This window comes from Alosa sapidissima, chromosome 20 (assembly GCF_018492685.1).
Source record: "Alosa sapidissima isolate fAloSap1 chromosome 20, fAloSap1.pri, whole genome shotgun sequence".
NCBI classification, from domain to species: Eukaryota; Metazoa; Chordata; class Actinopteri; order Clupeiformes; family Clupeidae; genus Alosa; species Alosa sapidissima.
The window spans coordinates 6,596,682-6,611,172 of NC_055976.1; the positions used below are offsets into that span (position 1 = coordinate 6,596,682).

Genomic DNA, 14,491 nt, shown 5'->3' on the forward strand with positions numbered 1-14,491 from the left:
AATGGTAAATCTTCAGAGCGTTTGAACATTATAACATTTTCGAAGCACATACATGATAAAAGTACATGCAACAATGACATGCAAGTCCATTAATCTTATGTTCCATCTTAAATTACATCAAATTTGAATCAAATATGAATATGAAACTGTTTGAGGATTGTTTGTTTTGAATACCTATGAACAGGCGCAAATAAACACTTCATGCCTGACAGAGTACTGTTTAATTTGGGGAAATAATTAAGTTCTCTCTTCTTTTTATGTATCCATGCCCAAACTTTTACCCAATTTACTTGCAGAAATTCTTTGTTGCTGTAATAACACACAAACCACCACCAAATACAACAAACACACACACACACACACACAAACACAAAAAGACAGAGCACAGCACATAACATGACATGGGACAGGACTATGAGTCATACCCCTAGATCTTAACGCTCTCTGTTCCATACACATTGTAGCCTTCTCGGTATGTGGCAAAGTTCTGAGTGTTTGTTGGGGGAGCTGGCTTAAAGTTTTGGGCATTCTTTTCGAGTTTCAGCCTTTTGGACTCTGCTCGTGACTTGTAACAGAACTCTATTAGAGCCACCATCATGGCCAACCCCAGCCCTCCAACCAGAATATAGAAGACTCCGGCTACATTGCTCAGGCTGAGTGCACTTGTCTTGTCCTAAGAAAGGTGAAGAACATAGTTAGTATTTCTCGGGAGTGGAGGAGGCGCTCTGTTGAAAGCATTGAGCAAAATGATAACTAAATCAGAATAGCTGCAACCTAGAGGATTCTGTCAAGGGTCTCTAATTCAAACACCACACAAGGACTGCTAGCCCCTGAGGGTAGAAACTATGGGCCATCATCTGTGCGTCCTCCTTGAGTCAATGTTCCCACTACTACCTTTGGCTAATTACGTTTCCTCCACAGGCGGCAGAACATTTGGAGGAGTGAGAATCACAGCACATGGCCTGAGGCTCTAGCTGCTCGATTAAGGTTGACTTTTGATAGGTGTCTGGCTCTTTTGCAGTGGTCAGGCGTTGTGAGAAACCCCTGGCCAGCGCGGTCAGACAAGCACTCCCAAGGAGGCCAGTCAACGGAAGGTGTTCAGTAGCACACTGTTCTGTTGGTGAATGTAGAGGTCACGCTAAGCTACGCTAACCAATGGCTTCTTCATTTTAAGGAAGCTGGTCAGTAACTTTCAGGTCAAAATAACTCTAGTAAGCCCTGACTGAACCTATGTAGATTGGTATGGTTGTGTTGTACTGGCTAAACAAATCTACACATTCAAATTAATATTTTGACATATTTACTCAAAAAGGGGTTATTTTAAAAGCCGAGTCAAACCATTCTGCTGCTGTTTACTTCCCAAACTTATTGATTAAAAATTTGTTCATAAGAGTTTTACTATTTGCAGTTTAACCCTATGAGTTCTGGACTGCATCTACGGGCTACTTGGAATTCTATTTCTGCAACATTATTCATCTGTAAATAACCTCAGAGGGTTAATAAACAAGTGTATTATATTATTTAGCTTCATGTAGAGTGCAAACAAAATGTTGACACTGTGACACTCCTGTTTCCTAGAAGACCAGTGGAATGGAAGCACCATGATGCCATGGCTCCTAACAGGCTCCTTAGAAGCAGCATGTCACACTGGAAAATTTTGTTTGTTGTTCACACCACATGAGGAAAAATAATCTAATAGACATATTTCCATGCAAATAAGTAACAACGCTAATAAATCAAAATTTTAATTAAAAGTTTGGTAAATAAAAAACAGCAGCACAATGGTTATTATGTCATGAATATCAAGTGTAAAATTAGCAAAAATAACACTTGTGTATAATAATAATTCAATTTTTTGTCATTAGCACTCTATAAACTCCCCACATGTGCTATAGCCGATTTATCATTAATAGAAATGTATCATAATGGTGCTTCGTTAAAAAGTATGGCAGCACATACAGTGGTAAAATGTAATTGTAATTTTTGCTTTCAAAAAAATATACTATTTCCAAGTGGGGGTATTGTGCAACTATTTTGGCCACTCAATGTTTGTCTAATTAGAGTGGCAATACAAAAAAATGTAATTAACTGTACTTTTACATCAGAAAAAATTAGGAAAGATAGATATCTGAATTGTGCTTTTTTTTCTTTGCATATGAACAATACGTCAAAATGCAATTTTGGAATCAGTACAAAAGACCTGCAGCGACTGACCTTACTTCCAGAGTCCTTGGTTCCACATTCACCCTTATCGTACCACCATTTGTTTTTCAGCTTGGCTAAGATGCCTTGTTCACTGAGTTTCAATACTGCAAGGTTTACAGGAGTTCTTCACGTGGGAAATAACATAAATAACATTATATTATGTTATTTTATGTTATTCAAGTCTTAGCTACTTCATACTTTACAAAGCGATAAAGCAGGGCTCCTGGCCATTTCAACATCACAAACTGCAGGCAAACTAGCTATTACCTTCTATTCACCATAGCTAAGCTAATGTGCCAGGGCCTACCCATATCGCTTTGAGTAATCGGCATACACTGTTAACAGGAACAGGCAGGTACTGAAGACACAACCTGCAAATCTATAAAAGCAAAGGAAATGCATTCGTGGGTGTCACAGGTAACCATATGACCTCCGACGAGTGATCTAACAGGAACCCTCTACTGACTGACAGACAAGCAAAGAAAAGAAACACCAGTTCTATTTTGCTGAGGAGAGTTGTACTTTTTTAGGGGAGGAGGGAGGGGAAAGGGGGGAGGGGGGGTCACTGCATATACAATGATGTTAAGCTAGCATCATAGCATACTTCTCCTGTAAGAGGATACTGCCTGTCTGAAGTGACAGGTGGAATATCTTTTTCAGTAATCCTGACAGATTACTAAGATCTAAGACAAATGTTACTGACAGATCTAAGCCAAATGTTCTGTAAATAATGTGTCTGCTGATGAAAGGGTCAGACCAGAATGCTATGCGAATAAGATAAGCTACTTTGTAAAGAATACACTCTTCTCTTCTAATGTCGCTATCACTTTATGTCTGCTCCAGGAATTTATTCTTGTAAATGATTTTATTTACAAGGAATTGTGCCCTGTTTCAAATGTCAGCAAAGAAATTGTGAGGCGGCAAATTAGACGGTAAATCTTTCTGGATACGTATGGATCTGCTGGCTGAAAATTGCCTCCCCCCTCCTCAATGGCCACTTGCTCTACGTGGTTTAACTTAATTTCTTTGTTTTTGCCCGGGGAGACATTGATTAACAATGTAATTATCCTTTAAGTGTTAAGTGTGAGTGGAGTGAGAGGAACCATCTGGAGGAGGGAAGCAGGCTGCCTAAAGGCAAAGTGAAGAGAGAGGGGGCTTTGGAGTTGAGAGGCTGTTTTTTTCTCACACACAGGTAGCTTGGCTCTCTTTCTTTGTCTCTTCCCTTCTTTAGCTCGTAGCCCCCACACAACACACAGAGCTGGCTTTGTTTTTTTTTTTGTTTTGTTTTGGCTGGGTCCAGAAGAGCCGCCGCAACCTGAAAGCACCAGGCTCATGTACAGGCTGCCCACGGACTGCGCACAGAGGCCAAGGTAGGCTTGATCTCACTGCAAAACTAGGAGGGGGAAAAAGCAACAACAGAGAGAGAGAGAGAGAGAGAGAGAGAGAGGGAGAGAGAGAGAGAGAGAGAGAGAGAGGGAGAGAGAGAGAGAGAGAGAGAGAGAGAGAGCTGGAACAGAGCATGTGATTATGAAAGCCCACAAAACCTTCACCCTGTCTGCCGGCTGCCGGGTGCTACCCCCTCGGTCAGGAGGCACGGAGGTCTGGCCAGGCCAGCCTCTGCGTCGGAGGGGAGAGGGAAAAGGAAGAGCTACATGCGGAGTGCACTGTTGGCTAGGGTAGGAATATGCCCAGACCCCATTTTCAGGAGGAAATTAGGCGTTTGTGTGCAGTCGTTTCATAATGTATTTATTTACTTGTTTATTTTCTCTTTAGCCATGACTGACTTGTTGGGAACCTGTGCAAAAATAAAGATTTATGGCTCCGCAGAGTGGCATGTTATTGAGCATTCTGCCATAAGGAGTGGAGGTAAAATGTGCGAGCTATTTGTGATCCATCAATGAAGATCAATAAAATTTAATTGCTGATGCCTTCTGTGACTCACTGACCAATCAAAGCTCACGAGTTATGTTGATTGGTTACATGTTGTGCATTTGAGATTTAATGAGGGTGCTGCATCAGGAAATATATTGATGCTCCTGACTGCACCAGATAGATGACATTGACAATACTATTCTATTCTACACTGCCAAGTCTCTCTATATATTATACCTTCCATAATATAATATAATATAATTTATCGTAATATAATATAATTTAATATACAGGTATTGCAAAAATCAATGGACAAAATAGGCATCAGCATCAATATGCTGAAAGAATGGGTTCCTTTGTTTCCCAAACACTTCAGCTACGTGTATGTTTCTTTGACTGTGAAGACACTGCTGTTGACCTCTCTGCTAATGTTTGGCCTGCACTCCCATTTTCATCCTGGAAATGTGAGGTCCCACATGTGTGAGGATGGGTGCTGTGGAGCTCTGGGAAAAAGAAGAAAACTGAGAGAACTTACCACAACTGTCCTACAAAAAAAGTCAAAAAATAAAGACAGCATTCCTCTCGACATTGCTCTTACTTGATTATACTCAAGTGATCGAATGGAAACTTCTTAAAGTTCCACAGACATGGCCATTGAAGATGCCATTTTAATATGGTTTTCCCTCACCAACTGCAGGTGCCAGGTAACACATACAGTGCTATCAGAGGAAATTCCCCTTACATTGACATTACTTCAACAGGGCTTTTTTCCCTCCTGATTGGTGTGGAATCAAATGAAGGACTTTGATTTTTCACACTGATGAATGGGTAGTTTAATTGACTGCCAGTGACAGCCGCTTGGATTAGAATTCTCACGTTTTCCTGCAATGCTTAGTCCCCTCAAGACTCCGCTGTTCGCCTCGCCTGACTGGACTGCCGCGGGCCGGCCGCTCTGCACGCGGCTCACTCCGAGGAGCAGTCCAAGGCCTCGTTACGTGGCGAGCCAGTCTCCGGAAAACTCCAGGACTGAGGCTGTCTAAAACCAATCTGCACCTTAAGCATTTGGCTGCCCCCCCCCCCCAAAAAAAAAAAACCCTTCCCATTTCTCCTGTCTTTACAAATTTAACTAAGAAATATATTTGCGGAATATACGTTTCCTTCTGCAGTATTTGAAATTCTGATGATTTCCTCCATTACCTGTCCTGCTGTGGAGCTGCGATACTCGGCTGCGGCCCTTTGAGCCGGGGGAGAGCCCCAGACAGTGTGGTTTGTCTTACTGGTGAAGTCTTGTTCCATCAGTGTTCAGCTCCCCTGCAGAAGGTAAAGGAAGCGCTAACGCCATGTCTCCCTTTGCCTCTCTGCAGGGCAGCCACTGCTCATTCACCTGACAGCTCCCTCTCTCTCATTTCCAGCTGAATGCTCAGCATTTGCCCCAGAAATTGAGGTGGTCTCTCTCTCTCACTCACTCACTCTCTCCCTCTCACTCCCTCTCTCTCTCTCTTTCTCACTCCCTTTCTCTCCTAAGCCACGCTACTTCTTATTAGAGCTGATGCAACAGCATTCATTGCTACAATCTCCTCAGGCAGACAAAATCTCACTGGTCCTTTTTTCCCTCCGTTAGCCGAGTCAGGGTTCTTGGTTGGATCTTAAATGGGTAGATATGCAATAAGCACGCTCTCAAAACGCCGCCTTGGGCGGCAGGCGTGGCCCTTGGTATTCAGTTCAGACATAACAGCCTTGCCGATTACTCTGCACTATGGTACCCGATTTTGGTGACATTGAGGCTGACCTTGGAGTCACCTCCCCCGCTGCCGCACTCTCCCTTGTCGTACCACCATTTGTTTTTCAATTTGTCCAAGAGGCCTTGCTCATTCAGTTTTAAAACTGCCAGGTTAACAGCATTTCTTGAAACGATAAAACATAACTTGTAAGAAAATGCACAGGTCCGTGAGAAATCTAATGCATAGTGATAGTAGTAGTAATCATAATAGTAGCGATAGTAGATAGTGCTAATACTACTACTAATAGTGCTTATTATTGTAATCATCATAATAATCAGTAATCAGAATGGTTATTGAAAGAGCACGAAAGGACAATTTGGTAAAGAATTTTAACGAATATTATGGAGATAAGAAAGGCTTAGAGCAAAGAAAGTGTTAAATATTAAAGGTGGCATGGAGGGTTACGTTGCTTAAAACTGAAGTGTGCGGGATGGGGACACTCGTCATTGAGAAGAAAAGTAACAACAACAAACACCATGCAATTAACATTCGTCACAAGTGACAGCGCAGCTTTTACAAGCTAAATTGAAAAACCGTTGAACTGTTAAATTAAAAGTGACAACACAACAATCAGGAAGGACAGCACACAAGACAGGAGGAAGGATCGAAAGGAAAGAGAGAAGAACAGTGAGAGAGACACAGGACGTGGAATGGGTTTTAACTCTGACACTAAGAAGTTAGACTGATGTCATAGAGAAATAATAACACCCAAACACAGAGAAGGAGAAAACCATAAAGAGAATAAGATTCAATCATGATATCAAGGCACAGTTAAAAGCATCATACCGTTACCTCTCCGTGGTCACTCACAAACAAAAAGAAGAAAAAGAAGAAGAAGAAGAAGAGGAAGAAGATGAAAGAAATAAGATAATAGAGCAGAGAGGGATGGGAAAGTAGAGGAGGAAGAGAAAAAAGAACAGCAGGAGGAGGAGGAAGAGAGAGCAGAAAGAAGGACAGAAGGAAGAAGAAAGATGACAACACGAGACATCAGGGTAGGTGGAATACTATAACAACATGGAGAATATTGTTATATTATTCCACCTACCTTAATGCTGAGCCTTTGGGGGTCGCCACCCCATAGCCCTTAGAGTCGAGGTTTCCGCCCACTTTCATGGTGTCGCAGGGCTTCCGCTGCTCAATGTACTCGTTCATGGTGGATTCGAGAAGAAAGGCGAACTTGCCCTTCGACTTTCGTACCCGCGCCACCCCATCAGGTGTTGTCTTGGCAAAGACAGAGGGCTCAGCAGATTTCATGTATGACCACATTTTCTCATACACGGCTATTTTAGAGCGCTGCATGGAGGAAAGAGGGGGACAAAGAGAAAGAGAGAGAGAAAGAGAAAGTGAGAGAGAGAGAGAAAGTGAGAGAGAGAGAGAGAGAGAAAGGCTATTATATATCACGCAGACAGGCTTGTTTTCAAAGTGCATTCAGCTAGAGGACAAAGTGGACAAGTGTCATCTTATAATTGTGACTGCTTGAGTAATATGACACGGTGTCTGCTTGGTTTTTTTTTTTTCCGAGAAATATTTAGAGATTTACACAAAACGATAGCAAATTGTATTGAATGCCCACAAAAAATGTGACGAGCAGCTGAAAGGTTACATCTCCAATGCTTGAGAATTGTCTACATTTAAATAATCTAGAATTTACAAATTTATGCTTATTTACTTAGTATAACCATAATACACTTTTTTTCGAAAACCCCAATTAAATTCTCCTCTATGAAGTTAATCATGCTTGATAATTACACTAAACCATTGAGAGTAATGTTTCAGCATAATGTGCTCGTGAGTGAAAGAAATGAAGAGGAGGTAGGCTACACAGGAGACAAAAAATGTAACGAGGTGATAAAGAGGTGGTAATAGGGTAAACTCCGAACATAACAATGGGCATTGTGCAACCATTAGGTTTCTGCTTGGGGATTAACAGCAGTACTAACACAGCAATGTCTTCCTCATGTATGCAATGTAACGGCTGTAAGTGAAGCTATAAGCTGTAAGCTAGGAGGGAATCTGCTTCTGGGCCGAACACGGCACCAAGACAGGGTGGAACTCTCAGTCGTATTAATTTGATTTGGTCCGACGCTGCAGCAGAATGGTGAGTGGGGGCTTAGGGGAGGCACGGGGAAGGCTGCCAATAGAGCCCAGCTTTAGACAAGCTGTTGGCGTGGCAACATAAATTAGAAACGCCTGTGTGGCGGCGGCAGGGGAGCCGTCACCCATCACCCCGGCCACCACGCCAAGGACACTTGGGACTGCATCAGGAAGAGATGCTCCCAAATCAACTGTGACGGTTCCCTTGGATTGGGCAGAAAGAGTTATAAAGTTACGTCCCTCTACACAGACACACATACACACACTCAAACTCAGACATACACACACACACACACACACACACACACACACACACATACACACACAATGGGGAATGCGAGCATGACGCATCACCAACAAACTATGAATTTCAAATAAGCTGGCCCTTCTAGTCGAATGGCTTGATAGGGCATTTCAAAGAGGTCTCTAAAAGGAAAGAGAGAACAAGTGCGAGACAAGAGAAAAAAGACAGATAGAGAGACAGAGACAGGGAGAAAAGACGGATAGAGAGACAGAGACCGGGAGAAAAGCGAGAGAGACTTTGCATAATTTGCACCTCACTGTGAGTCATGACATGAATAGTAAAGAGCAGAGGTAACACTGTCTCACCGCATAATCTGAAATGGACTATATCTGCCATTTTTTATTCAAAGCCTCCTTTAACAGAAAGAATGTACTGTAATTATTATGAGTCAGAACGCAGTATTGTGTTTGGCTGTGGTTGGCCCGTGTCCACAATTCTTCCGTACTTTAAAGAGGAACAAAGTATCCCCTAATATACACTACTTAAAACTGAGACTACTCAGAGTATTATGAACACTGCATCATGTTTAACAAAACAGATCCATTATCCTTGACATAACTGACAATGTGCACTCCATTCAATTATTTCGAACCATCCATCATGAGCCAAGGGGTCAGTCTGAAAAGACAAAAAGGACGCGAGCGAGCAGTATCAATCAAGCGGTAAACAGCACAAATGCCGAGCTGATGCCTATAATTCATGGGATATTTAAAAGAAATAGATGGAAATTTCCACCGCGGATGCCAGCGGAGGACTCAGATGCTGGAGCTGACGTTTGCAAAATGTTGGAAGGACGCTAGCTGGAGGACGACGTCCCCGTGGTGCCAGGGATATCTGGAGCTTGTGAGGCAGCCTAACGCAGCATTCCCCCCAAAATCCACAGGGATGTTTACAAAGGAGATGGGGGTAAAAAAAAAAAAAAAAAGAATCTGGCATTGATTTGTGCAGGCTGAGACAGTGCTGCCTGCAGCTTTATGAAGTCAATTCATCAATATCAGAGTGGGGCGAGTGCAACAGCAACCTAAAGAAGCCTCATCAGTGGCTGGACCGAGAACGGCAATGAAAAAAGGAAAACACCGAGAGGGGGTGGGGAGACTTGGATGTGGAGTGAGACTCGGTGAGAGCGTCTTTCTCAATGTGATTGTCCACATCCATTAGGCAGCCATTTAAAAAAAAAAACTTGATTAGAAGCCATGAATCAAACGGGGCCATCGTTTGTTGGAGTAAATTAGACAACATTACCAAGCAAGGCCTACTGTGCTAATGATACCCCCTTTACTCCTCCTAAACACCCAGAAGACACACAGTGTTTAGCTGTGTTTTCTAAGCATTTCCGAGACGGTGTCTCTGGGAGCCTTGCGGTCAGTGTTTACTTTCGAAAGCTTCATCCTCTCATTCCAGCACAAACAGAGATTTTTCAGGGGATTGTGGGTAGGCCTGATAACAAGTCTTCAGATGGAGAGAGGGGATGTCAGCGTGACAGATCGTCCAGCGTCGACCGAGACCACAGACAGAGGGTCCGTGAGGGCTGTCTGGGCGAGGGAGAGAGGGGCAGTCCAGATGGGATCTCCACTGGCCTCACATGCACCCGCCCTCTTAGCGCTGCCAACCCAACGCTATGCTATGGCTATGCAATTCCCTCAGCCCAGTGGAGGTCGTTTTGCCAACCTCCCCAGTGGGACGATGGTATGCACACACACACACACGCACACACGCACACACACACACACACACACACACACACAGACTTTCCACTCTTTTTGAGTGTGACGGTAAAGACATTGAGGTGACAGTGGGCAAACTTCGAACTGCTTTTTTGTCTGGTCAGGGGGAGGAAATGGCAGCACTACTGCCTGACACAGACAGGCAGCGGGTAGCAGGAACATGGTGGGTTAACTGAGCCCCTCAGCCAGGCTACACACAAGCCACCCAGCACCTGCAGGCAACCCAGCTTGACTCACTGTCTCTGAAGCCTAAAGGTCAATAAGAGTGCCTGCCGCTAACACTGCACCACTAACACTGCACACCAAGCTCATAGGGCATATGCACTGGAGAGAAGCGGACTGCCATCTTGGGTTTTGTAAAGTGACCTCATACAAGGGGCATTTCATCCTTCATCCTCAAAGCCTAACAGATCTGCGCACCATTCTGTGTTAAAGTCAACACTCTGTAGAAACTGCACTACAAATGTTTACTTTCTGCGTGGCATAAAACGCATGACTGCTTTGAAGGCGGGGGAAGAGATGAAAATCTTTGGGTTGGTGTGAAGACAGGCTGGCAGTACAACAGTGGAGTGTTCCAAATAAACATAAATACAAACACATAAATCTACGAGCCATCTGCGCACATATATTTTCTCACTGCATTATTTTGTGAAGTCAACTACACGGTGTTTGGAGTGCTAACCATGTTTGTGCTGTCTGCTGTGAAGGAGAGAACTCAGAGGAAAAGAAACGCAAGGGTAGAAAAAGAAGTCCAAAGTCATTGGCCTGCTCAACATTAATACCCTGATAATCTGTATTGATTGCGAGTTAGTCAACCTTTTTGTGGGCGCTGCCCAAATAGCCTTCCTCCCAAACAGGCGAGGAGTTTATCCGATGGCATTGCAGGCTTCTTTCATCATGCTCGCTCCCTCCCCTGCCTCTCAGCCTCTGGGCCCCGCCGCTCGAAAGCGTCCGTAAAACATTACAGAGCTTCTCTTTCAACTCGACTTTTTTACTTTCATATTGTTGAGTTTCAGGACATTAGCGCTGCCGTGGCAACTATGAAATGTGCTGCCTCTACCTGTATCGCAGCCGCGCAGAGTGGGGAAAGTTAGGGCTCTAGAGGTTTACATTGTCATTGATGTGCATATGCCTGGAATACTAAAAGACGGGCTTTGAGTCGCAGTGCTTGAAGCCAATAACTTGGGCTCCGTCTTTCATGCTGTAGTTCTGTCTTTCTGTTCTTGCTTAACAACCACCCCCCCCCCCCCCCCCCCATCGCTGTGGTTTCAGTTCATCTGGTGTGTCACATGGGCCTCTGAAGGGACCCGGTCCCATTTGAAGGTTATGTCTTGTTTTAGACTAGCTCGTCACTGCTTTTGTCAGGTTCCTCTCGGTTGTGAGAGAGCTGACCCTTTCAGCGGTAGCACACGGAAATAATTCACAAGGGAGACAGTAATTTCCGGACATCCTCGACGCTCCATTTTATTTATCGACCTGTTAACATTAGTCATCCCCTCTTTTACAGCCATCATCTTTACGCATTTCATTTTTGAATCTTTTCCATCTTTTATTCTAAAAAAAGACTCTATGGGGGTCCAAAAAAAATAAAGCTGACATTACATTCTCTTTTATCGGTGCCGCATACTGGTTTATATAATGTATAAGTTATAGTGTCCCTATACCGTAATTGTTCAGTTGTGAAATTGATTTTCACGCTCAGGGAGGTGAAAGAGATCCTGCATCAAGGTTCCTGATGTTCACTCTCTACCTGTTATGCTATGCATAGGGGGGAGACCAGGGCCCAGGAATAATACATAAGCTGTGGGAGCAAATGTGGCTTTCCTTCCACCCACATTTGCCATTCATTATTGTAAAGCCCCTGAATTATGCAAGGAACATGAAAGGTGGTTTGATGGTCACACATCTCTCTCTAAAAAATATGGATCAAATATGTAAGACCATGCCCACCATTATGAAGTATTTAAACTCTTTGGTATGGTTTTAAAAACCCATTACATTGTGCACAGCTTGTACTATAAAAAGGGACTTGGATACATTCAGTCAAGTCAAATCAAATGCCTGGCTACGTAGCACAGTGGCAGCTGTGGGTTGTGTAGGTACAGTGGCCATAATATGAACAGACCTATACAATCATAAGCAGAGACTGTGGCGAAGCAGACTATTTTCTAAGGCTCTTTTATTAGTATGGATGTGTTGTGCGATGCTGCCGCGCTACGGCTGCCGCTGGTGCCGGGGGGGAAGCCTGGCAGAGTCTGCAGTCCCGCGTCGGTTTACAGGGCGCTCCATGGGAGTCTCTACACCAGCTGGCGCCTTTTATTTGAGGGACAGATGCAGGCGCCTTGAGAGGCTATCGATCAGAGATAAAGTCCTTCTTCCTCCCTCCCCACCGAGAACACGCCTGCATCTATCAAGCATTTTTGTGTGTGTGCCTTCTTTTTTTTTTAATACTAGTGGTGCTAGACTGATGATTGTCAGCCTGAAGAGGTAAAGAGCTTCGGTCGCAAACGGCCACCTTTCCCTGCTAAAGGCGTGGCGCCCGCTGTGCAGGGGGCGAACGAGCGGGCTGGCACTCACTGGCCAAATGAGGACAGATTAGGGTCTACCTTGGCTGCCCAGCGGCGCTGGAACATGACAAGTAGAGAGACACCCGGAGGTGGACGAGTGAGTTATGTCCGCTCCGGAGCCCACCTGGGGGGGTCGGGTCACTCCCGGGAGCTGCCACTTGTAAATTACAGTAAGGCATTAGGACAGCTGAGGGCTCCCAACATGGCTGGATTTATGAGGCGAGCGAAGCAGGGATAAGAGCAGACACAGAGACCATCTAGGATATGAAGCGTCGTTTCACAGCATCTGATCTTTATGAAAATGTGCTCCAGTTCCTCTTGACGTATGTGATTCAGCTTACTCAGGGGAGTTTGCGTTGGCAGTTTTTTTTCCCCTCCATAATATGCTTGGCCACGGAGTGGCCCGCTGTTCTCGGGGAGGTTAACTATCTAACCTCAGGAAGGTTTTTATTGACCATTCTGAGGGCTCCAACGCCGGGGCCTCTGGGTGCACCGGTATGAGATTCACGTCCTCCCGAGCGTGGTGGGCAAATGAGAAAAATGGACTGGAATCTCCCGTTGTGCGTTCCAGGGTGGTGCACCCTGGGTAGTTCCTGTTGTTATGGGCGAGGTTTACTGTGAGGGCAGGAGGTCCATCTGCTAAAAACCATGTGATGAATACTCCACTGATCTACACACAGCTCATGCATGAGCTGCCCCAGATTCTGCTTGGATGTGCCAAGTTTCTTTGTGAGAATGTGAACACATGCAATGTGTTTCACACACCAACAACTTTGGTGCAAAAAAAAAAAATTGAAATGAAATAAAATGAAATACTGGGCAAATACGACAAGGAAAAAAATGAAAGAGAATTATGTCAAAGATGATGACATATGTCTGGTTCAAAATGCTGTGTCTCAGTTCATATTTCCAGCTGGTCTCTGCCGTATGGGTCTAATTAAACCAGAATGTATTTCCTGAAAAACAGATCTAAAATAGGACTTGTGCCTCCATTAATCAGTGTTTTTTTCCTCGTCAGCCCTCTGCAGTTTTAATTAAAAGTCCCCTGGAAAAGCAGTTCACACATGTCATTTCAGATTTGAAAGCTTTGAGTGTAACTAGGGCACTCATTATATAGAAAATGTGGAATCTGCAAGTCCCTAACCGCCCCATCAGTTATCTCGCACAAACCTTTAATGACATGAAAACAGCCTGCCATGCAGACCTGGAATCGACATAACTCTTTCAAGTGATGAACATCAACACAATGTTACAAGGCACATACGAGCCTCTGACACCTTTACACACACGTGAAGGCTTTGAGCGCTCAATATTTTCTCACTCTCTCATCAGGCCGACTTGACAGTGTATTTGGTTATCTCTTACCCCCTTTCATTTAACTGTTTCTAACGTCAACAATATTAGCCTACCCATACACAAACTTGCATGAATATAAATATTTTGTATACTATAGCATCAAGTTTGTTATTCACCTCAGAGCAGTTTAATCAGTATGAACACATTACATTAGCTAGATAGCAGTCAGCTGGAATGAGCATGGCCTGATGAATCAGAAGAATTAAGTTGCATGCTGGATATAACCAGCTCAAAGGAATATTAGGTTGCACCTTCAGATGTTAATAGAAGGCTTTCATTTTTTTCCCATCCATGGCATTTTGAATCCCCTGAAGAGTTGCACTGTACTGAGATGGGAGGAGGGCCGCGCCTCCCCTCGTCTGACCGTTCCAGAGAGTTCATTTTCTGCTTTAATTGCGGCGGCGGTCCTGCCGAGGCCGCTGGACATATTGCTTACTTCATCTTGCACGTCTCTCAAGCATGCGCGCTGACCCCAGAGGCCCCTTTTCATCAGGTCCAATTTGCTGGCCAAGTAAAACCAACTAATTATATTTGGTGAGTTGACCTCTCTGCGTGGGAGGATGGGGGGCCGGTTTTGATGAGGCCTCG

The 14,491-nt window shown here is 44.2% G+C and overlaps 1 protein-coding gene across 4 annotated transcripts in view; it reads right to left on the bottom strand.

Moving 5' to 3' along the window:
- Positions 1-14,491, bottom strand: part of gria3b (glutamate receptor, ionotropic, AMPA 3b) — an 85,780-nt gene that overhangs the window by 1,441 nt on the left and 69,848 nt on the right. Inside the window, exons 13-15 of one of the 4 annotated variants that reach the window (XM_042073498.1) lie at positions 6,904-7,151; positions 5,867-5,981; positions 426-673 (exon numbers count right to left, since the gene is read on the bottom strand). In XM_042073498.1, coding sequence (XP_041929432.1) covers positions 428-673; positions 5,867-5,981; positions 6,904-7,151 — 609 coding nt within the window. In that variant the 3' untranslated portion in view covers positions 426-427. Of the gene's footprint in view, positions 1-425; positions 674-2,191; positions 2,330-5,866; positions 5,982-6,903; positions 7,152-14,491 lie in introns of those variants that run through there. The other 3 variants (XM_042073500.1, XM_042073501.1, XM_042073502.1) reach the window with 3 other exon arrangements.